This window comes from Gymnoscopelus braueri, assembly GCF_963280865.1.
Source record: "Gymnoscopelus braueri genome assembly, chromosome: 13".
Taxonomy (NCBI): Eukaryota; Metazoa; Chordata; class Actinopteri; order Myctophiformes; family Myctophidae; genus Gymnoscopelus; species Gymnoscopelus braueri.
In genome coordinates, this window is record NC_137615.1 from 27097142 (window position 1) to 27120281 (window position 23140).

Below are 23140 nucleotides of genomic sequence, written 5' to 3' on the forward strand. Positions count from 1 at the left end.
GCAGAACATGTCGCATCGCGACGTGTTGTGAGCTTGTAGATCGTCTATTTTCAAATAATCAAAGTTTAAATAGGGCTTAAGTGTTTATATGTTTTGCAATGATAAACAAAATCTACAAAGTAACTAAAGTTTTCAAATAATTGTAGTGGAGTAAAAGTACAATATTTGTCTCTGAGATGTAGTGGAGTAGAAGTAAAAGTATTGAAAATTGAAAACACTCCTGTAAAGTAAAAAATCCTCAAAAGTGTACTCAAGTACAGTACTTGAGTACATGTACTTACTTTACACCACTGGCGTGAAGACGCAACGAGGTTGAACAGCCCATTCTCTCCGTTATGTTAGGAGAGGAGTCCGCACTGCATCTTAACTGCCTCCTGTAAACACTTTATTTTATGCAGTTCTATCATTGCACAGCGGATGAAACCGTGAGATTCTTCTCTATGGTGAGTGATGTAAGGTTTACTTTAATGGTAGTATTTTTTGCAAACTAATTGTGTCAAATGGTTTGAGACGTCAGACCTGTCCTAGTTGCTGGAAAACTAGTAAATCATTTTACATATTTCAAAGCACATTTTATTTAATGTTTGAAAAGTGAATTTCAGTATGGGAATGAAACGACACCAAATGCATTGAATTATCGGCTAACATTCACTTCACGGCTTTGATCTGACCTTTCTCTGAAAACCTGTGTAAAATGCTACAGTTATTTTTAAGAGCAAACGTTTTTGAGGGAATGCTCAAACAATTTAAGTGTCTCGCAGTTTTAATAACTTAAAATGTGCAAGTTGAGTTTGTACTGTATAAATCGCAACACATTTAGGTGCTGGTGCCGTATATTTGTCAAATATAAATTTTACTGGACATTCTAGATGCGTTTCTTCACTGTGTCACTGCTTGGAGCATTGATGCTTCTGGCGCACAGCGTGCCAGTAGAAGCAGGAAAGTGTCCTCAGGTGTGTATCTGTGACAACTCCAAACTCACTGTCGCCTGTATTGGCAAGAACTTGACTGAGGTTCCACCAACCATAGATGAGGTAAGGATAAATAAATAAGTATTGTCTTTATTTGTGCATGTGCATGAGTTTTGTGCATGAGTCGCTGCTTGTGTTTTTGTTATTCTCTCATTTTCCTGTTTTATTTTATTTAAAACTTCTTATATTTTCAAATGTCCTTTTATAATGTGTCTCTTTTGAACTGTCTTAATGTTTAATGTTGTGTAAAGCACTTTGACTTGCCTGTTGAAATGTGCAAATAAATCTGACTTTTGCCACATCATTGCACTTTCATCATAATTGGAACCTTGAATCACTTGTATCTGTTCAGTTCAGACATGGGACTTGGTTTTCAAAGAGACGTTAGTCCTTCTTTCTGCATATTTTCCCCATGCGTTTCCCGTCTTACAGATCACACTGAAAATAGACCTGAGGAACAATGACCTACAGGTGCTGCCCAGGGGGGCCTTCCTGCACACTCCATACCTCACTCACCTAAACCTACAACGCTGTAACATTATGAAGGTGAAGGAGGGAGCGTTCCGAACCCTAGGACGTCTGGTCTCTCTCAACCTGGCCAACAACAACATAGAGATCCTATATCAGGTCAGACAGACATAATTCAGGCCTTTTACATTTTATACAGTACTTGGTGGAAATTAACTTTGATAATAAACAGCCATTTCTAATATGTTGAGGTGAAAAGGGATTTTGTCTCAACTTTATAATCCGCTGATACCAGAATTATACTGTATGTATAGCTGTCTTGTGTGCTGGAATATTCTGTCCATGTACATGTGCTTCATGTCTATGTCCACTCCACACACCCATACCTCACCTCACCCCAACAGGAGGCCTTTGATGGCCTCTCCTCCTTAAAGGAGCTGCATTTGGACCATAACCGTATAGAGGAGATCCAGCCTGGAGCCTTCACCCAACTGGGCTTCCTCAACATGCTGGCTCTCTTTCACAACCAGCTGGTTTTTATCCCCAACATGGCCTTCCAGGTATACAGATGAATGGATGAATACACTTAGATGGACACACACACACACCACTCTTTTTACAAACCTGTACACACAGTTAATAAAAAAATAATAAATAAAATACTGAAAACGGCAGCTTGTTACCTTCAGTAGTTCATTGGCACAGAGTATACCTTCTTCCTCACCGGCACCCTGGATAATGATATACCTCCTGGAAGGAGGTATATCATTATGTGTTGGTAACTTAAATATAAACACTCAACATCCAAGCTCAAAAATGGGTTTTAATTCAACTAAAGATATTTAGCAAAGGTATTTAAATTAAGTTATACTTTATTGATCCCCGTGGTGAAATGTATCCACTGCATTTGCCCCATTCTAACAATTTAGTTAATGCAGCCACTGAGCAACACCCAGGGACCAGCTTCAGTGCCTTTGACAAGGGCAGTGGCAGCCGAGTATGTCCCTATTAGCATGCATGTCTTTATACAATGTATAACAGTGTATGTACTGTATATAATGTAATATATAGAACATTGCTTTGGAGTGTGTAGGCACCTGTACAGTATGAATTGTCAGTGGTGTGAAGCCATGTGAAGATGAGTGCATGGGAATGTTGAGAGATGCATAAAAGAGTTAGACAATTGCAAAAATGCCTGCTTGTGGAGCAGGATAGCATACCCAAAGGAATCCATTTTAATGTTGATTAACCATCCAGCTCTGCCTAACAATCAACTCAAACAGAGTTTTACCAGAGCGGTTGTCACAGGTTCACACATACAGTAACCTAAGTTATTCTTAACACAAACTCAAGAAAGAGATGCATATATGCACAACGGTTATTATCTATTATGCTTGACCCTATGTTACCTTTACTTCCAGGGCCTGCAGAACATAAAGTGGCTTCGTCTCAGCCATAACTCTATCAACAACCTGGCCACTGAGGCCTTCGCTGGGCTGTTCACCCTAAAACGCCTCAGCCTGGAGCACAATGAGCTGCAGTTCTTCCCCTCTGAGTGCATGACCAGGTACAATATGGACATGGATTGTAGGATGCAAGGACAACACTGAAAGATAGGAAGCAAGGATAACGAAGAAGTGCAGGAAGGCATGGACAGAAAGGACATGTGGTGTCAGGGATCATATAGTCTTGCGTAGCCAGACAATTGCTTTAAAAGCATGTGTGTAACTATGGACAATTATGATAACAAATACAGTACAACCAACAACCAACATGTTGTTTAGCCATTATTTTACTTCTTATTGAGACTTACAAATGCAAATCATGGAAAACGTTATAAAAAAATAAAATCAAACAATCTAGGAATCACTTAAGAGGTGCTAATCTTTGTTTAGGCAAGGCAAAGCAAGTTTATTTGTATAGCCTATTTCATACACAAAGGCACAGTGTTTTACATTAAAAGATGTAATGTAAATTTTAAGGAATTAAAATAAAGAATAGAAGGAATTAAATAGAAAAAAGGTCAATGTGCAATTATGATTTTACTTATTGTCACACTATCAGCAATAAACTCATTAGGAGTATTGGATTGTGAATTTGTGAAGGAGCGTTTGTCCTTCTAGAATAATCTAGAATCAAGAATAGAGTTTGTGTTTTCAATACACTTATTTTCTTTTAGTTTATTAGTTGAAAGTATAGAGTTTACAGAAAATGTGTATGAAAAGCAAAAAAACTGGCAGGGCATATACATATACAAATACCTTGCCTAGCGGCATCAGTGAAACAATATAATTAGACCAACTATCATTATAGTTATAATGTCCCAGATCCAGCATATTGTTAACTTAATATGATACAAGATGTGTAATATGTTACCTATGTTTTCATTTGTTCAAGACTAAAAACAATCAAGTTTGCACACTGGATCATGCTCTAAAGTTTAAAATGTATTGGTTCCTTATACATTCCAATACATTTAAAACTTTGGAGAATGAGCCAGTGTGCAGACTTTATTGTTTTTGGATTCTGACCTCTGCCCAGCACCTGGTTTTTAGTGAGTGGATGTGTGTGCTTTATTGTTTGTTTCTGTGCGTTTGTTCAAGACTCTCAGAGGTCACACGCCTGGACATGAGCTATAACCCCATGACCTACCTGGGGGAGGAGTCTGTCTCCATGGCAAAACTCACACACCTCTACCTGGACCATATGTCCCTCCAGGACCTATCTGACTCAGCCCTGTACAAGGCTCCTCTTCTCTCCCATCTGGACCTCAGCCACAACCAGTTACGTTACCTGGAGCCGCTCTCAGGCCCCAAGGAACTGGCTCGACTCAATCTCACTGGTAAGGCTGGGTTTGTATAGTTTAAAGTTGTCAAAGTGCTATACTGCTATTATATGTATTGGTATACATGGTCATGCTTTATTACACATTCTATAAATGTGCTAAGCTAGTGCCCCCCATACCCCACCACCCCATTGTTGCTGAAGAAATTCTTCATGGGACTTTGTCTCATTCCTTATTAGTATTACTTTTAATTGTATTATATTAGTATTAACTTAATTGTATTTGTTCTATTTTACTTTCTTTTTCATGTCATATTCAGTATTGTTGTGGTGCTGTTAACATAGTCTTGCGGACCGTGCCACACTAGCATTGCACTGCTTTTATCTGTTACAAATAAATCCTCTTGATTATCTTGCTCTGTATAAACAAATGTATATTATTATACAGTGGTATAAAATACTAATATATTTATAAATCCAATGTTTTTGTATCATTTCCTGAAATTGTGTCTTTATATCTACAGTATGAGTAAAGTAACTATAAGTGAGCTTTTGGCAAAATTAACATTTATTTCTGTGAAAGAAAAATAAATCTGACAGTAATATTTAGTACCTATATTATTTTTCTTTTGCTGATCTTTTTCAAAGGCAATCCCATCTATTGTAACTGCTTTATGAGGCCCTTGAAGTTGTGGGCCAAGCGTGGTCGTGTGAAGCTGCTGGGGGTCTGCTCTGGGCCAGCTCATCTCTCAGATGAGCCCTTGGAGGCGGTTGGGCCTTTGGCGCTGCGCTGCCGCAGCAGAGAGGAAACGCTAAAGGAGGAGTTTGAAGAGCAAGAGGACAAGAGAGAAAGTGCCTTGCCCACAGCCAAGCCCAAGAAGAAAGTCAAGTGCCCAGATAACTGTGACTGTGATGTGAGTGCACTGTGATGCAGAGTAATCGCTGTTGATGTTAATGAACTTGAAATAGGTTAAAGAAATACGTAATAATAACTTATATAAAATATATATAATGATCTTTCTCAGGTTGAAGCCCACCACGCCACATGTGAAGGTCGCGGTCACACCAAAGTCCCACGGGGCTTCCATCCCAAAACCCAGCTCCTCGATCTCCGTAGCAACCATTTTCACTACCTCCCCAGCAACAGTTTCCCCAGCATCGGCCAGGTCGTTTCCCTTCACCTGGAGTTCTGTAAAATCCATGAGATCGATGGTGGTGCTTTCCGGGGAATGAAAGGTCTGGTCTACTTATATCTGTCTGACAATGAGCTCACATCTCTGGGCCCTAGCACCTTCACAGGAGCTCCTGGTCTCCTTTACCTACACATAGAAGGGAACCGGCTGGCCAAGTTTCCGGGATCAGGTCAGTTGCCACTCAGTCAGGTCTGGCTAGACATATAGAACACACTAGTAAACAAACTACTGAAATCTTAGACACTGCCTGCCTGTCTTGTCTCTCTTTCTGTCCTTCATTCATTTGATCTTTTTCCTGTAGCTCTGGTGACCCTGCCTGCTTTGTTTGTGTTACACCTGGAGAAAAATGCCATCTCTAAACTAGAGCCTGCTGGTTTGCTGTCCTCATCGGTCCCCAACCTCAGAGAGCTCTACCTGACCAATAACACCATAGCAGCCATTGCCATTGATGCCCTGGACTCTGCTTACCTGGAAACACTTCACCTGGATTCCAATAAGCTTACTGAAGTGCCCACTAAGGCTCTGTCCAAGGCTTCCAGTCTGGAGGAGTTGAACCTATCAAGGAATTCAATGCGCTGGGTTGGACCACATGCATTCCAACCTGTATCCAACAGCTTGAGAAGGCTATACATGGAGGAGATGAGTATAGAGAAGTTAAGTAACCCTAAACTTAACACTGAGGGATTTTACTGAGCAGTGCATGGTTAGCCTGGCATGGCCAGACTAATATTACAGCGTAGATTTTAGTCTGGAATCTGTGTGGAACCTGCATTTCCAAGGGCCGGATAAAGAAAAAAGCCTCTGGTGATAAACCCACCCTACATTTGCATACTGGGCCCTGATTGGTGCCCCACAACTTTGGGGGCAGCAAATTTTATTCACAACCGAGCTAACCGAACTAATCAATGGCAGATTCTTCTGGTTTCCAGGCTAGTGCACGGTTTCACAAAGTCAGAAACATACCTCACCTCACCTCTCCTCTCCTCTCCTCTCCTCTCCTCTCCTCTCCTCTCCTCTCCTCTCCTCTCCTCTCCTCTCCTCTACCTCCCCGCCTTTCATTGTCTCTTCTGCTCTATTCACCATCTCTTTTCTATTTCTCCTTTCTATGGACTGGCACAATAACAGTATACTCAAACTCTCATGACTAGATGTCCAGGGACTCATTGGCAGGGCTGGACTCGGGCCTGAGGGTTCTGTCTATACAAGGGAACCAGCTAGAAGATGTTCCTGATCTAAGGCCTTTCACCAGCCTGGAGATGGTCAACCTACAGGACAACCCCCTGCTGTGTGACTGTCCTCTGATGCTGCTGCGCAGGTCAGTATTCGCCAGCTGCTCCTGAAGAGGGTTACAGGCCAATCAACATGAAATGACTGTTTCTCTGTCTGTCTGTTTTTTCCGCTACCTCATTTACTTACTTACTTACTTAACTTGCGCCCTCTCTTCCTTTCTCTCTTTCTCAGATGGATGGAGAATGTAACTCTGGAGGTGACAGCCACCTGCGGTCATCCTCCTGAGCTGAAAGGTCAAAGCATCCGGGATGTCCTCGTCTTCAAGTCCTGCCCAGATGACACCTCCCCTCCAGACATGGAGCCAGTAACAGTCATCAGGGCCCCAAAAGCCAATAAACCCAAACCCACTCTTGTAAAGACTTCTCCAGTCAAAGCCAAGGCAGCCAGGAGGACCAAAGGGAAGCGTCGCCAAAACAACAAGGAGAAGAACCCTAAAGCACCACCGCTAACCAAAAACAAGGAGAAGACACTGTAATAAAGAAATACAATGTTGTATGGGAATATATCCATATATTCTGTTTCTATAGTTGTAATTCTCTTTTGTGCTCGAATTCAAATAAGCTAAATGACTATTGAGGAACAGAATATTTGTATGCTATGTTTATGAATTGAATACATAGGACCACAATGGAAACAAGTCCCCAGGACTCTTTTAGCCTTAATATCTGACTGTACCTCGTGCTGTTTACATTTCTGACTAATAAAGTATTCAATCAATGAAAATACAGTCTGTAATGTCATTTCTTAACAATAGATGGCAGCAGCCAGCAGGTTTATGAAACAGCTCATGGATAGCATACCTGCCATGAACATGTGCGATTTGTGTTTGTGTGTTGTTGTTGTTGTTGTTGTTGTGCTCTCTTTTACTTGTAACGTATGCACATTCTTAAAATGTGAACGTAAATAATGCTGTGTAATAAAAAATCTGGATATGAATTCCCTTGTACATTGATAAAAAATAAAATGACGTGCGCCTGATACGGTTCTATGGTGTAATGGTTAGCACTCTGGACTCTGAATCCAGCGATCCGAGTTCAAATCTCGGTAGAACCTAAATCTTTTCCTTACAAACAACCAGGAGGTGCTTTATAACAACATGCACATTCATACATTGTGCAAGAATAACACAGAAAAGTGCACGTCTGCCGAATCTATTAGGGAAAGTAACCAAAGCAGGTGTGCCGACCGAAAATGTAATCTCCACATCCCTTTAAAATACATGGTAGCGTTTCCGGCCCGTATCTTCGCGCTGATTGGTTGAGGCTCTTAAGAACAGAATATTGTTTGTTAAGATGGCAGCAGCTATGGATGTTGATACGCCAAGCGGCACGAACAGCGGAGCTAGCAAGAAACGTTTTGAAGTCAAGAAGGTACTGTTTCACTAACATTGTATTTAATGTAATCCAGTTACAGGGTAAAGGAATAGTTTATGTGCCGAACAATGATGTTCAAGTCTTGATAACTACGCGTGCCTCAAGAATACAATGTGGTGTTCGCGTGCTAACTTCGACTAGCTTGTTAGCATGAATGTGCACATCATCAGTGCGTATGAATGAATGCTAGCTAAACGGATATATAGATGTGATACTTCATAACATCGAGACTTGCCTTTGGTTAAGCTGATCGTTTTACAGAAGTTCATATCACTAGTGGTACGTAACGCTGACAATGTAAGACAATTAATTAATGGGATTGTGCTAGCTAAGCCGCTTCCTCTTGGTAAACTTGAAAGCCCTTTATTTGGCCCCAGGTGACTAATTATAATATATATATATATATATATATATATATATATATATATATATATATATATATATATATATATATATATATATATGACTTAAAATATCAACAGAATATAGATATACTTATATCATGTACTACTGCTACACAAGACTATATACAACTAGTAAATGTAGGCTACTGTATGTGTATATTCTATTTTATGCCTTTCCCACTATATGTGAGGTATTGTCCTGTTGTGTGCCAGGGCATTGATTGACACATTTGTTGTATTTTTGTCTTATTCTGCTTCTCAAATAGTGGAATGCTGTGGCATTGTGGGCCTGGGACATTGTAGTGGACAACTGTGCCATCTGCCGCAATCACATCATGGATCTGTGTGAGTTCACTTTACTTTAAGTGGAGTTGATGCTGGGTTTGAGTGTCATCTTTGATTAACGATTCGCTCTGATACTTTCTCTAAAACCTGCTTTTCAATATTCAGTGAATAGTTTAAAAGTTTAATATTCTGCATATAATGCTGTAGATAATTTAAGTTGCATGATTATTTAAGTTGTATTATGATTTATGACATCTCTGGGTGGTTTGGACTGTTGTGTATTTACATGAATTTTTATTTAAGAAATAAATTTCCCCTCAGGTATAGAGTGCCAGGCCAACCAAGCCTCTGCCACATCTGAGGAGTGCACTGTTGCCTGGGGCGTCTGCAATGTGAGTCATATGATTGGTGTGCACACATTTCCTTCCTTCATTAACCTGAAAATGTTAATGATTGGGGTGAAACAAGAACTCTGATACATAAGTTAGTGCTTATTTTTAGTGGTCTGTCTATGGCATTACATAGCTGTAGTTTGGCTTACGGTTACACTTGAAACCTGGCATCTCCCCAAAAAACATTGGGCATATCAAAACGTATTAAAATCGTGAAAATAACAGATTTAACGTGACCGTTTTCGTGCAACACTGCCGTACAACAAATTATGGTTTAGGGCTTAAAGGGGTGTATATTTGTAACTCTTCTGGGGTCAGTTCAATGTTTACTCAAGCTTTTGTGTGCACCCCAGACAGTGCACAGCCGACATTAAAATGACCCCTGACGTGTTTGAAAGTGAAATGGGTGGTGACAAAAAATATAAATTTATTCCAACATGCCTCTCAATAGTCAGTGATTACATAATTAACAATCAATTTTATTGAATTAAAATAACTAGTCTTCATGTTTCATTGATTTAATGCTTATTAAAGTTGATGTCTTTTTACTTTTTCTCCCACAGCATGCTTTCCACTTCCACTGTATTTCTCGCTGGTTGAAGACCAGACAGGTGTGCCCTCTAGACAACAGGGAATGGGAGTTTCAGAAGTGAGTATTTTTTATTTCCTAGTGAAATTATTATACTCTAGATGGCTTTGTGGGGAAGTGAGCTGAGCTGTGGTTATCACGTTTTTGGTCATATTTACCAATACACATAATGTAACACAACTGTCCCCTGTACTATTTATGACTTAATGTATGAAATAAAGTAAATTTTAAGAGCAATGGGGAATGCTGATTAATATAGTGGGCAGAATATGCTATCACTACTGGATTAAATGTTAGTCCTCTATGGTGCATTCAAGTGCTCAGTGTTTAATTTGCTTGCCCACATATGGGATAAACTGATTATATGATGTATGAACTGTTGTACTGACACCCTTCCTCCTCTCCCTCTTTTTGTGCAGGTATGGACACTAACCTAACTCAAAACACTGTGGACCACTTCTTGACCTCAGTGTCTAGACCCCTATTGCTTTCCCCTCCAGTTTATGGCTCCAATATTGTCATCCCTCACATTTGCTGATGTTTTAGATTAAACACGTTTTCTAAGTTCGGTTTGCAATTATTGTAAAATGTAAAGAAATAAACATCTGATCCACCAATGCATGTTTGGTTTCAATGTAATAATTATACTATTTCGACATGCAGGTGTCTTATGGTGCTCTATATTGGGATGGTAATGATTTGTTTTCAAAGCAGTGGTTGTAGGTTTGCCAGGAGCTCTTTCGTTGCTGTTCTAGCCCATGCATTGAATTTAGATTTCTCCATTTTCCCTGTGACGTGACACTATTTTATTAGCTTTCCATTTATTACCAACAAACTGACTGCTGGGAACCCTGGAGGTATTAGCGAGCGAGATGCTAATGTGTGCTAACTGATACAGTATGGGTCGTGCTTGACAGGAGTTCCTCCATGATACTTGGCAGCAATGTTGCTAGTGTCTTGTACAGAGTATGTTCCAATGATTGCTAACTGCTAATTTAAGATGCAGACTGAAATATAGGGTCACTAACATAATGCTAACACTACTATGGGATTTCTCATAAAGAGGCTAACTTTTGTTAGCTATGCTAGCAATCGGTAGCTCGTGGTCACGCATCACTGGTGTTTATGGAAGCAACAGGCTTCCATGCAGTTGCCAACGCAACATACGATGCCGAGTCTGACGGCTAAAAATGGTTACATCGGCTGTGAAGAAATGCTATGGATTGAAATGATCCTGTAGAACAGATTTGTGTCCAGAGTTTCATAGTTATTTGCTTAATTTACTGTAGCTCTGTGCTGTAACTTTGGGACGGTCTTATTTGCAGTTTTGCACAAATAAGTTTGATCATTTAGGCTGTGTGTTACAATTCCCCTCATTCTACCACATCCCATCGCTGCAGGCCAGTTCCGTATAATGTACTGTTGTCATGGGACTGGTGGTAATAATTAAAACCTTCCGTCTACACTCTCTTTGCCAAAAATAGTCAATCTACAAGCTCAGTGTCGCAGCAAGCCGCGTTGTGAGCTTGAAATCTGCTCTTTTTGCAAATGTTCCCTGCCCTCCAGAATAGGCATGCTGGGGTTTAAGGGTTTAACACATACACACACACTAATCTCTCAAGACAGATTCAGCTCAGAAAATATAATCTTAGAATGTTCTCTGAAATGTTCTCTGATTATTAGAAGGCGATAGTATGTCAGTGTCAAAACGAAAATAGCAGCTCTGCAAGCTCACAGCGCTTTGTGCTTGTCGATCTATTTTTACTTTTGAAATTTTTCAAAAATAGACAGATCGATTATTCTTTAAAATTACATATTTGATTAGTTTTAACTGCAACTATTACAGTTCCTTTCAATATTCCTGCACACACTGGATAACGAGTTTTTCTGTGCCACCTTTCTTTATACATACATGGTGTCAACTGTATCCTTTGACAGGAGTTTGTTTGGCCTGAGCAATAAGGGCTGCTTTGACGCAGTCACGTGTTGGTGATAATCCTCTGTGGCAGAAAGACAAATGGCCTGGGAGGATTACTGTAGGTGGCCAATGGCCTACTCTCACCTCTAGGGCTATGCCTCAGACACTGCCTGGTTTATACTTAGGTAGGGTAAGTGATATTGTTGGGTTAAAACAAAAAGTATTTTGTTAAAATACTATATTCTGATAGTAATCATTGCTATAGAGTGTTTTTTCAGTAACAGATGTCTCCCTGTCTCTCCAGCTCATTAATAAACAGAAAATACATTTTTCGGAAGGTGTCAAAATCTCAGCCAATCAGGAGAAAGTACCAATTTTTAAGTTTAATTTGTATAGTGTTCCAGTTCCAATTTTGTCTGCTCATTTCTTAGTGTCATCACTTGTTTAATCTGTATCCTGATTGAGTTCTCGGTCCTGGTTGGATAAAATTGGAAATGAAACTGAAACGAAAATGCATTTTCTGTTTAATAAAGAGGTGGAGAGACAAGGAGACTCCTAATACTGAACAAACACTCTATAGCAATGAGTACTATCAGAATATAGAGCTATTTAACACTTATTTTAACCAAAGCAAATCACTTACCCTACCTTTAACCACTTAAAACCCATATGGGTAACCGGAGTCCCTCAGGGCTCAATACTTGTGTATTTTCTGTTATTGTGTAATCTGTGTTGTGGGGAAAGCTTTCCCCACAACACAGATTGAAAACCTCAAAGTCGCGTTGTGAGCTTGTCGATCTCGATCTGCTATTTTCAGCGAAAGCTTTCCCCACAATACTGATGCTGGGGTTTAAGTGGTTAAGTGCAAGCGACAGATTACTCGTATATGGCCCATACTAAAGGATAATAAATAACCCACAGAGGCTTAGCAGCAGGCCTATGTGGTCATTCCAGTCGGGATTTCACAGGATATTAAAGTTGTTAATATATATGATTTAACAGTTTAACTCAAACTATTTTGAGACTAAATTGAGAGCCTGAGGAATGTTGTGCTAACCTGCTGGTCTGTGTTGAGCAATTTTTCAGACTTTGCTTGCACCAGAATTGTAGCCTCACTAGCAAACATTTTGCTATTGCAAAATAGAGATTTGATTTCTCTCCCTCCGAAGTTGTGAGGGACCAATCAGGGCCCAGTATGCAAATATGGGACGGGTTTATCACCAGAGGCATGTTTTGAATTTGCCCCTTGGAAATGCAGGTTCCACACAGAGATTCTGCCTGGTAGCCTGGCATGGCCAGACTGATATCACTGCGTAGATATTAGTCTGGCCATGCCAGGCTGCCAGAATTGTTCCAACTTTGAATGGAAGTTAAATGTGTGTATAAAAGAGGCATCTACTGCAGTGATTACCAAACCTTTTGGCTCGAGACTAGACCTCAAAGAGATCATTGATGTCTCCCCAGGACCCAAACTAGTGAAAATAGCCAATCTACAAGCTCAAAACGCATACAAGCTCACAATGCATTGCATCACAATGCGTTTTGAGCTCGTAGAGTGGATTTTCACTACTTCTTAAGTTTCTTTTACATGGAATTTCTTAGATTTAAAAAAAATATGTAATATTCTCTTAGTGTTTGAAAATCTTTTGGGGGATTTTTTTAATCAGTAAACAAAAAGAAAAAGGGGGGCATTTCTGATATCACTGAGCTACTCTATGTCTGCACTGCATGCCAGTCTGTTGGGGGCAGTGAGAAAAAAGTTGGATCTTGGAATGTGGACTTAAACCAGAATGGCCAACAACACACCATTTCTTTCAGCATGAAATTAAAACATCTTTTGGTATCCACATACATATGCATTTCTTTGGTTTGCAGAGGAACAAAACAAAAGAAAAACTGAATACTAGCTTATTCCACACAAGTCAAAAATGGCCTCAAGAATACTATTGGCACCTTTTATGAAGTAGAAAAGCAGATAGTTGTCTTGAGGTCAGACAGAAGATGGTAACCGGGTGAGGGGGCAAAAGCCAAAATCCTTGTGAGAGAATGCCCTGTGGACTAATCAGATCAAATTAGAGATTTATGGTAAATTGCATAAACTGTATTTAGAGTAAAGTTAAAACAAAGCCTTCAAAGAAAACACTGTCAACAGTCAAACATGGAGGAGGTTCACTGATGTTTTGTATTGTACTATGTGCTTTGTAGACTGGGTGCCTTGAATCTGTACGTTGTACCATGAAAACTGGAGATTACCAAGGTATTTGAGCATAGTGTTTCACCCTATTTTTTTTACAGTCTATGGTTTTACCCAGTGTCACAAAGCTGTCTCTGTCAAAGGTCATGGGGTAGGAAACAAACCCATCTTGTATCATCACCTCTCTGCCCTCGGTTTCCTCTCTATACAGACCTCTGAAATGAAGCATAAAATTGCCAAAAATAATTTTTACAATACCATTTGTGTTTGTTTTATGAATTAGAAGGTTCTTCTGAAGTTCTGAATCAAAAACTACATTTCTGTGCAATTAACAGTGAAATGTGCGACTGTATGTAGTCAGAACCGGCATGGACTGTATTACAGTAAAATATAAAAAACGAATTGAAATTTGGACCTGGTTTGTTGTAGAAATAAATAAATATAATGCAGTCAAATTGAAGGCAATGGCCTACAAACCTTTGTTAAATGATAGTCATATGCCCTAACTACTAAATCAACTAAGTTTAGTGTCGATCTGAGAAATGTGAAGGAATTCAAAACCGTTTTTATTTATTGATTTATTGATGTGAATTGTCATTTTTCAAAAGAACAGTAACATTTTTTGCAATTGGAAGATAGACAAAGGAACATGTTATCTTACAGCGAAGGTGAGAGGAAAAACGGGGGAAAAAATACAAAAAACTAAATCAGCCAAAGGAAAAAACAAGTGCTAGCCACTGTACATAGTAAATTCTCTGTTCCAGATAGAGAAAGATGGATGACATATTGCCAGTTTAGAAATGGCTGTAAAATGTTTGAGCTTGTGGCTTAACACAAGTGTTCTCTGTTAGCAAATTCAGGTCACATATACAGTATAATCAACCTGTAGTTAAACAAAGACCCAGGTGAGGGATCAGTGTGATGAGCAAAAGGGGGGTGGGGGAGGGGGGTTGTACCCGTGTTGAATCACTGGGTGAATTAGACTTTTTGCTAAGTGCTAACAAGCTGAACCCCAATTAAGATCATTTAAACGTTGCTGCTGCCCCACCTTTCCTCCCTTGAGTAGTATAAAAGCTTACTGCATGCCTTTCTTTAGCTCCATTATTATATTATGCATGCCATTAAGCCATCCACCCTCTCCCCATTTCACCCATACACAGTGGAATAACTGTTAAGAAGCAATGTGGCTTGCCAAATAGCATCACTAAACAAACATCCATTAACCTCTTGCACCACCCCTCTTCCCACAATTATCTTTTACTCTGAACTTAAGACTTGAACTCAGTACTCTTCTCTCCACATAAATCCTTTCCTCTGCATCCTTCTTCTCCCCGCATTTATCCATTCCCCTATACCCTTTCTTCCTCCTCCTACTCTTCGTCCACTCTAGGGTTGTGGCGGGGCTCCTCCAAACCTGGCACTCTCCAGCTTGGCGATGAGGGCCATGATCTTGGGGTTGCCCTGGTACTTGGCAATGTTGGCTGGGTTCCGGGCCATATCCTGGAAAGCAGCATTCACCTCTGGGTCCTGGAGTTTAACACGCAAGAGAAATGAGATCACTTATAAAAGGCAACAATGAAAACTTTGTGTAGCGCATATTACAAATGGGTATGACATGCTTTGCCATAATTCCACAATGAAAGTAAAAACAGGAATATTATAGACATAAAAACAGAGTAGATCTAAAAAGGTAAACATAAGGAATAGTTATAAACAAAAAAGTAAATAAATATGTTAATCAATATGACACTTTTATTTTGTTTTGATTATTTTTATGGATCAGGAACTGGGTAGCTAAATGGTTGGGATGTGTAAAAATGTACAGATGAAAATTGGTGCAAGGCAGAGGAGGAACTTGAAAGTGTAACACACCTTTATGGCATTAACGATTTCAGGGTCCTTCAGGAGATCCCCAATTCCAGGCATGCCAAAGGGCATGCCACCTGGCATGCCACCAGGCATACCAGGCATGCCACCAGGCATACCTGGCATGCCACCAGGCATACCAGGCATGCCACCAGGCATGCCACCTGGGAAGCCAGCACCACCTATAGAACCAGAGTTAGGTTAAAAAAGGACTAATGGTTTATGTTAAAATAGTGAAGCACAGGGTTTATGTTAATTGTCATGGGGAGCACAGGCAATAATTGGTCTGTGATTTCATTGGGTACCAGATTAAGATGGTGACAAAATGTCCTATATTCAACTAGATGGTGAAAAAAGCCAACATTTTTCTTTATACCTGGGAACCCTGGGAACCCGCCAGCTCCACCAGCTCCTCCACCAGCAGCTTGTCTAGCCTCTTCTTCCTGTTAACGGCAATTATTATTAGTTTTTATATCAGTTTTAATATTCATGTAGCACCTGCTAGACCCAGTATGGAAGATGGGGAATGGGGAGGGGTATGCTGGCGCTGGCCCCCAGAAATATGGGTGGCATGGTGGTATTCAGCTTATGTAAATGTTGTTTTTCAACAAGAACACTGCAACATAAATATCTTTAACAGCTTCAATTTACAATAACCCTCCCTGCCAATCTATCTCATGGTCCAGTCCGGAACTGCATACTGTATATAGAGTAGGTGCTCGGACACTCCGGGGACTTTTTGCCCGAACACCCTGGAACAGAGTCAGACATCACAGGTAAATGTAAGCATAAAATATTCAAAGCCCTCACCTTATACAGTATATTTTGCTATACATCTTCCAAACCAAGCAGTTCCTTCCTGAAAGCCCCCCAATACTACTGAGTTTATTTGTGACAGAGCAGCTCCATCTCTGCATGCACGATCGCAGTAAAATCTCACCTTCTGTGCTTTCTCATGTTCTTCCCTGGCTTTCTTTATCCTCTCCTTCTTGTCCTTGATATCCTTCTCCTCCCTCTTGCGATCGTACTTGCGTCTGTGCTCGATGATTTTGTTAGCCTAGAGGACAGGAGGGTGACATGGACACCTTGACACATACAGTAGCCGGGGCTTGAACTGAGCCTCGTCATACAGGAAAACCCATCATGCCTGAGAGTCCACCCCATTCGGATGCTATCAATGCAGTGAATGGGAGATTATCATGTTTTAAAAGCATTGAATGGGCGAAGTAGGGGCATTGGGTGTTATCAAGACATACTGACATACTGACCTACCGACGGAGATGACTTAAAAAGTTCAGTTTCGGTTTTGGACCATGACGGAGGCGCGCAGTCTCAAGCAAACTGGAGCCACGTGAGGGACCACCGAGCGAGCTAAAGCGAGCGAGTTGCCGTCCCGAATGTTGCGACGTTCGCTTGAGCCTACTCAGTGCCGTTCGAGTTATGTACCGATAGGCACAGATTCAAGCTGTCTTTCTGTCTGGACAGATTATGCCAATATATGGGTGTGTGTACTCTATGGTGTGTGGTATGCACTCCTGTCACTTTCAGTTTAGAGCACTGCAGAGCGGAGGTGTGTTTGTTGTGTCTGTGTCCAGCTGACACTCGTTAATGTTATATACATCAAGGCAATAACTGCACTGTCAAATAGGCTTACATCCATTCTTAAAAAAAGAAAAAATCTTTACAAGCAACCCTCTCAGGTATTATAGATATAACAATGTGATTTACAGCTAGTGAGAACTTAAATTACTTTCCCTTAACCTTGTATATTTTTTATAATTTTTGTGTGTAAAGCACTTTGTACCTTTGTTATTTAAAAGTGCTTTATGAATAAATAAATAAATACATTTAAACTGAAGATAACGGCCAATGTTGATGATAATTGAAATAATATATCGATATCGTCAGCCCTGTATTGTAAAATGTGTGTATCGCCTCGTGTACATTTGCCCCACATTATGATTGAATTACTAAATATAGGCCTATACGTTGTCTCAAACACTTTTATGCTCCTCTGACAGAATAAATATAATATGAACAATGGATAGATGATGCAGTTGTGCCACACGTCATATTTAACTGATGTCACTTTAAAATGACGGCACCAAAGCAAGGATGTCTCATTATGTTAGATGTCTTTTTCATTCTTATGTGCATCTTGAGACACCGTTTCATTTGTGAGCATTTTGTCAATGATGACTTTAAGGACATCAGAAATCAAATTTGACTTTGTTCAAAACCAAAGTATCTGTGCTTTACATTGATGCTTCGGCGAGAACTTACAGTGAGATCCATAGTGTATCATATCAGGTTCTGTACCTTAGGTTGGACTTCCTTCAACAAAGCGCTGGCGTCATCATCATAGTCCAGCTTACATGCTGTACCCAAGTCCTTGGCTGCCTCCTCCCAGTTACCGAGGAGCCTGAGGTTCACAAAGACACACACTTTACACACGCTACGTCGCTACATTGATCTTTCCTGAAGATCTTCATTTTGGAAGCTGGGTGAAAACGCACACCTGGCCTGAAGAGGTGCTGGCTGACAAAGGAGTACCAGTAAGAGAGAAAGAGCAGCCACACTCATAGCGCCGATGCAAAAATATATATTTATTTAAACGTTAAAAACGATATTTTGACAGCATTGTCTTCATCTGGGTTTACCCGTGGCTAACCCTAACCCATTTACACATAAATATTTTTGTATTTGAGCTATGAGGGTGTACTTTTCCTACAGTAAGATATTCATTTTGATAAATAAGAGAGCTTGTATAAAAACATACTTGTGAGCTTTCCCCCGCCATTTGTAAGGCTGTGCAGAGTCTGGGTTAATGTCGATTGCTCTGTCGCAGTCCCTCTTGGCTGCATTAGGTTTCTCCATCCGGATGTAGACACTGATATAAAGACAACAAATCTGTTACATTCACCACACAGTGCTAACCTTGACAGATAATGTAACAAAAAGGTACTGTTGCCAACCACAGAAGAAAACATACGGACTGTGTAACTTACTAATCTTAGACTGAATATTTTACGGAAAAAACATTAGATATACATCTCTATTGTGTGCTGCAGGCCAGGGTTTTGCTTTCTCGAGTCTCAAGTTAAATATACTCATGCAAGATAATTAACTGGTTAAAAAAAAACACATGGACCCATAGGCACTATGACTCAGACATAACCATGAACAAATCCGATATGCCCATATATAGGCATGTCTCGAGGGAGTGTGGTGCCCGCCACCGAGACGTTCGGATATGCGGTTGTATACATTTTTTTTAATAATAGACTAAATCGATTAGTCTGATTAACTACTGCATTATACAGTACTTCCTTGTTCAATGTGGCGTGCAAAATTTTAGATTTTTTTTTAACAATGTTCGTAATGGTAGAAGGTAAAGGTTTGAAATAATCATGATATTGATTTGAAGTCATATCACCCAGCCCTAGGCAGTGCTGAACACCACATTTAGATCTTTGGGGAACTCACCTTGCCCTCTTGGCATAGAGAATGGCTAGAGAAGGGTTCAGCTTGATAGCATCAGTGAAGAGGTCCAGGGCTTTCTGAAGCTCACCTAATTGACAACAGATGAAACAGCTTATCGTCGGATGAAAACCTCATACAGTACGTCAAAAAAGTTCCTTATTATTATTATTATTATTAAAATAAATAACATTTGAAATTGTGAAAATAGCCGATCTACAAGTTCACAACACAACGCATTGCGCCGTGTTAAAATATGGAGACACAAGATTTATACCCGACCGGGAAGTTATGAGAATCTGGAACAACCATGGACAAAAAATCTGCATTAATAGCAATGCCATTCACTTGTATTGGAATTCTCAACCCACCCTCTCCTAAAGCGTTAATGGCCTCCATCTTCTTCTCATCGGCCTGGTCCATCATCTCCTCTGTTACCTGAAAGAGACAGAAGTTCAGGCAAGTCTGACCTGAGAATTTGAAAGCCGAAGCACAACAATATTGGGATCTTTGGTAAACATGGAAATGTTTTCTATTAAATTGGGTGTTATTTATGCTTAGTGATATGGGTTAAAAATCACATTGCTATATTTTTAACCGATAATTAATATCAAAATGTAAAACACATATTTCACCTCCAGATTTTCAAAGTCTCCCATCTCCTGTGGTTCATCTGTATCTGGTTCAATCACCCCCTCATCGTCAATCTCTGCAGAAGAAAACAGTTTAACCTTCCATAATCACACATGCCTATGAGAATACAACCTCCTGTGATTAATAAACACTGCTTTACAATCTAAATTAGTGGTTTCAAGAGGATTTGCAGGCAAGGTCAAATGCCTCTAGTTTGAGGACAATACCGTTACACTGCAGTGTGTGAGCACTGGCTTTTATGTCACCATTTTATCTTCAGGCTGTGGGCCCTATCTCAGGGGTTGAATGGTCTGCGGACCAGTCGCTGGTGATCCGCCATGCCAGTCCGCAAGAAAATTTGTTTAATTTGATTTATATAGTCTGATCTCACGCTGCTATCACTACCATTTTGGGTTGCCTACTCAACAAAACAAAAGACCTAGTTAAAGCACAATGACACTTTGGTCGAATATTCACATTTGCAGGTCAGAAATGCCTTTCATTAATCGAACTTGCACATTGTCAGCGGAATATTGCTGACAGTGACACACCCACATCAGGAATGTCACCTCTATGGCTACATTTCTCAATACTTGGGAAACAGCGCTGACAGGAGATTTCCTCAGTGCCTGCGTGAACTCGGACAAAACACTGCACTTGACAGATATAGACAATGTGCCACTTTACCGCCCTCTAACTAGAGGCCAATAATGACTTTATGGATCTATGTGGATCTTGAATTAGGTCTCAGAAACCATTTGTCCCAAACCCTACTTAATGCTATGCTGTATGTGGGATGGACAAACCTATATCACTCTCATCACTCTCAGAGGGAACAGGATGCTCAGAAGCTCGAGTAAAGGTGGGAGAAGGACCACATGGGCATCCACCCTGAAAACATCAAACAGTGTAGTTGTCAATTGTTTGTAATAGAGTGAGATTTGTCTGTAAACTCAAAACAATGTTTTTTTAAACTCATTCTTAGAGGTATGCAACAGACTCATAAAATAGTATGCACAATATTTCTATACAGTGCTGAGGATTATTATTTTTTTACCTTGCATGAACCGCCAGTCTTCATAGGTGCTCGCGGAATTTTGGCACCCATTCTGCACCAAATGATATAAAAAAGGAATTAATTGAGCCAATATAAGTATACGTGATCTCCATAATAGTTCAGAGTCCAAAACCTGTGACACTTACATAGTTGAATTAATAATTCTGATAGCTCATCAGCAAAATGTAGATTTGATAGTCATATTGTCCAGAAGCTACAAGCATGCTGGTTCCATACTGAAGACCAAAGGTTTCCTGGATTTTTATTTTATATCATTAGTGCTATATCATAGTTATGTAGTCATTGTTCTAGATTTGTGTTATACTCCCCCTGCAACTACAATACCACATGCAATTTTTCTGTAGCTAATCTCACAAACCGTTGAGATTGGAAACTGACCACCACCAAACTGCTTGTGCACACTACTAAGCTAAAGAAGAATCCCACTTACTTTTGTTCACATACATTCTATACTAGCCCAAACACGTCTGTCTGTAGAAGAGTAACTGTTTCAACGGTGCGTCACTGCAGTACTGACTGCCCAATGTGAGTTATTATTCATACAGTACCAAAACTGCAGATTAGTAATAATGTATACAGCACCACTACTGCATGAGTCAGGGCTCCGAACTAACTTTTAGTTGGTTGCACTGGTGCCCAAAACCTTTTCATATTCACCCGTTTCCTAGGCTGTGTGTTTTCCACTTCCTGTCGATTTCATTGGATATCATTGGTCATCTGACCAGTTTCATTGGATTTCATTGGATCAAATCGACAGGAAGTGGAAAACACACAGCCTAGGAAACAGGTGAATAGCCGCACCAGCTTAATTTAGGTGCACCCACACATCCACTAGTAGCACTGCACACACAGACCTGCTAAATGTAAGGTGCACTGGTGCGACCAATGAAACGTTTTAGTTGCACTGGACAGATTGTGGGTGCATGTGCACACCAAATGGGTGCACTCTGGAGTCCTGTAAGTTACCATTGATACTGTTTCACCATTACTGACAAAACTGAACAGTCAACGGTCATCTAAATCCCTTGTTGTAATCATGTGACTTGTTAACATGTGTTCTAAGCAGACCAGGCCGTGCCATACACACCCCTCCAACCAAATCCTGACGAATCCCAACTCGGGCAGGTGCAATACAGCAGGATTGGAATCACACAGCACGACGAAGGCCTTCAACTCGGTCACTTTCCGTGGGTCCATGTTGACTCCTCTGGTCCGTCCGGAACACTTGGAGCTGCTCATGAAACACAACAGAGTGAGACAATTAAACATGTTAGCTGCTCAACGTAACGTTAGCGTGTAGATTATTTTACGACTCCCATTTCAGAGGAAAAGGGTAGCAAAATGTTGTTATTTGGAATGACGGTATGTCGTCCCAAATACAAAAAGGGGTTTCGAAGGTGGCCTGGACAGTGATTCTCAACCTGTGGGTCGGGACCCCCATTGGGGTCCTCACATGATTTTGGGGGTCCCCCAAATGACAGTAAAGTGTCAATTTAAGGACTTAAGACCTTTTTAACACCAGAAAAAAAGAAATAAATGAAAACCATTACTGCATCAAAAGTAATAAACTAAACTATAAAACTGGCCAAACATTGGCCTATTTGGCCACATTGTCAAATAATATAAGAAAGAAGCAAAATATTTGAAAATAGATGATATATCGGCTATTTTCACAATATTTATCTGTGGAACCGTGTCAAACATGTAAATGCCTCAACCCAAGTGCTTGATAATGATAATTTTGGGGGGTCACGGCCTGAAAAGGTTGAGAACCACTGGACTAGGAAGCGGGAGTAAAACAACCGCAATTTAGCCACTTGAAATAATCATTTACAAATACACGCGGTAGATTTGATTAACGTCTTCCGGCGTGATCGGCGATTTCATACCAGAAGCTTCTGGAATAATGAATCTGCAACAAGACGCTCACGCGCTGTTTGCATGTCCATCCACGCACCATGCAAACACCATCATTCATGATTAACGCGTCACGAACATCAGGTTTTATACACATTTCGACGTGATTTCCACAAACCACCGCGATCCAATGGCTACCCACCTGTAGGGAGAGTTAAATCTTCTCGAGTGGTCGACGAGAAGGAAACTGCAGCAGAATCAATTGCCCACAACGCAGACAACACTTCAATGATGGAGGCGTCGCTTTGATATTTTCTGTTAGGCGTTTACTCGGACAAAATGATCAAAACATGGGGGTCCTGACC

General features: G+C 40.3%; 3 protein-coding genes across 6 annotated transcripts; 2 read left to right on the forward strand and 1 right to left on the reverse strand.

Moving 5' to 3' along the window:
* Positions 1-869: 869 nt before the first annotated feature.
* chadla (chondroadherin-like a) lies at positions 870-7181 on the forward strand (the record flags this gene model as incomplete). The annotated part of the gene is made up of 10 exons (XM_080448232.1): positions 870-1034; positions 1404-1598; positions 1844-1999; positions 2861-3006; positions 4043-4281; positions 4872-5137; positions 5249-5585; positions 5718-6070; positions 6565-6731; positions 6878-7181. 10 exons carry the CDS (start codon positions 870-872, stop codon positions 7179-7181), a joined length of 2328 nt encoding a protein of 775 aa, XP_080304358.1.
* Positions 7182-7967: 786 nt separating this feature from the next.
* On the forward strand, positions 7968-10370 carry rbx1 (ring-box 1, E3 ubiquitin protein ligase; the record flags this gene model as incomplete). Of its 2 annotated transcripts, XM_080446684.1 has the most annotated exons (5): positions 7968-8076; positions 8750-8828; positions 9090-9160; positions 9724-9809; positions 10169-10370. In XM_080446684.1, the coding sequence occupies exons 1-5, from the start codon at positions 7999-8001 to the stop codon at positions 10179-10181; spliced, it is 327 nt and encodes a 108-aa protein (XP_080302810.1). In that variant the 5' UTR covers positions 7968-7998. The 2 variants fall into 2 exon arrangements, with proteins under 2 accessions (XP_080302810.1, XP_080302811.1); XM_080446685.1 differs by lacking the exon at positions 10169-10370 and having other exon boundaries at positions 9724-9813.
* Positions 10371-14414: 4044 nt separating this feature from the next.
* On the reverse strand, positions 14415-23103 carry st13 (ST13 Hsp70 interacting protein). Of its 3 annotated transcripts, none has more exons than XM_080446909.1 (14): positions 22978-23103; positions 22006-22149; positions 20898-20949; positions 20647-20731; positions 19843-19916; positions 19579-19645; positions 19214-19298; positions 18507-18617; positions 18047-18149; positions 16668-16784; positions 16104-16170; positions 15868-15909; positions 15734-15804; positions 14415-15388 (listed from the first exon to the last, which is right to left on the reverse strand). In XM_080446909.1, exons 2-14 carry the CDS (start codon positions 22113-22115, stop codon positions 15248-15250), a joined length of 1125 nt encoding a protein of 374 aa, XP_080303035.1. In that variant the 5' UTR covers positions 22116-22149; positions 22978-23103; the 3' UTR covers positions 14415-15247. The 3 variants fall into 3 exon arrangements, with proteins under 3 accessions (XP_080303035.1, XP_080303034.1, XP_080303033.1); XM_080446908.1 differs by having other exon boundaries at positions 15847-15909; XM_080446907.1 differs by having other exon boundaries at positions 15734-15909.
* Positions 23104-23140: the final 37 nt, after the last annotated feature.

Excerpts from the sequence above, each read along its gene's own strand:
- st13 (XM_080446907.1), bottom strand. The coding sequence starts at position 22,115 with ATGGACCCACGGAAAGTGACCGAGTTGAAGGCCTTCGTCGTGCTGTGT. Across the intron at positions 19,917-20,646 it reads GAGTGATGAGAGTGATATAG|AGATTGACGATGAGGGGGTG; the intron begins GTTTGTCCATCC and ends TTTCTTCTGCAG. Across the intron at positions 15,389-15,733 it reads AAATCGTTAATGCCATAAAG|GACCCAGAGGTGAATGCTGC; the intron begins GTGTGTTACACT and ends GTTAAACTCCAG.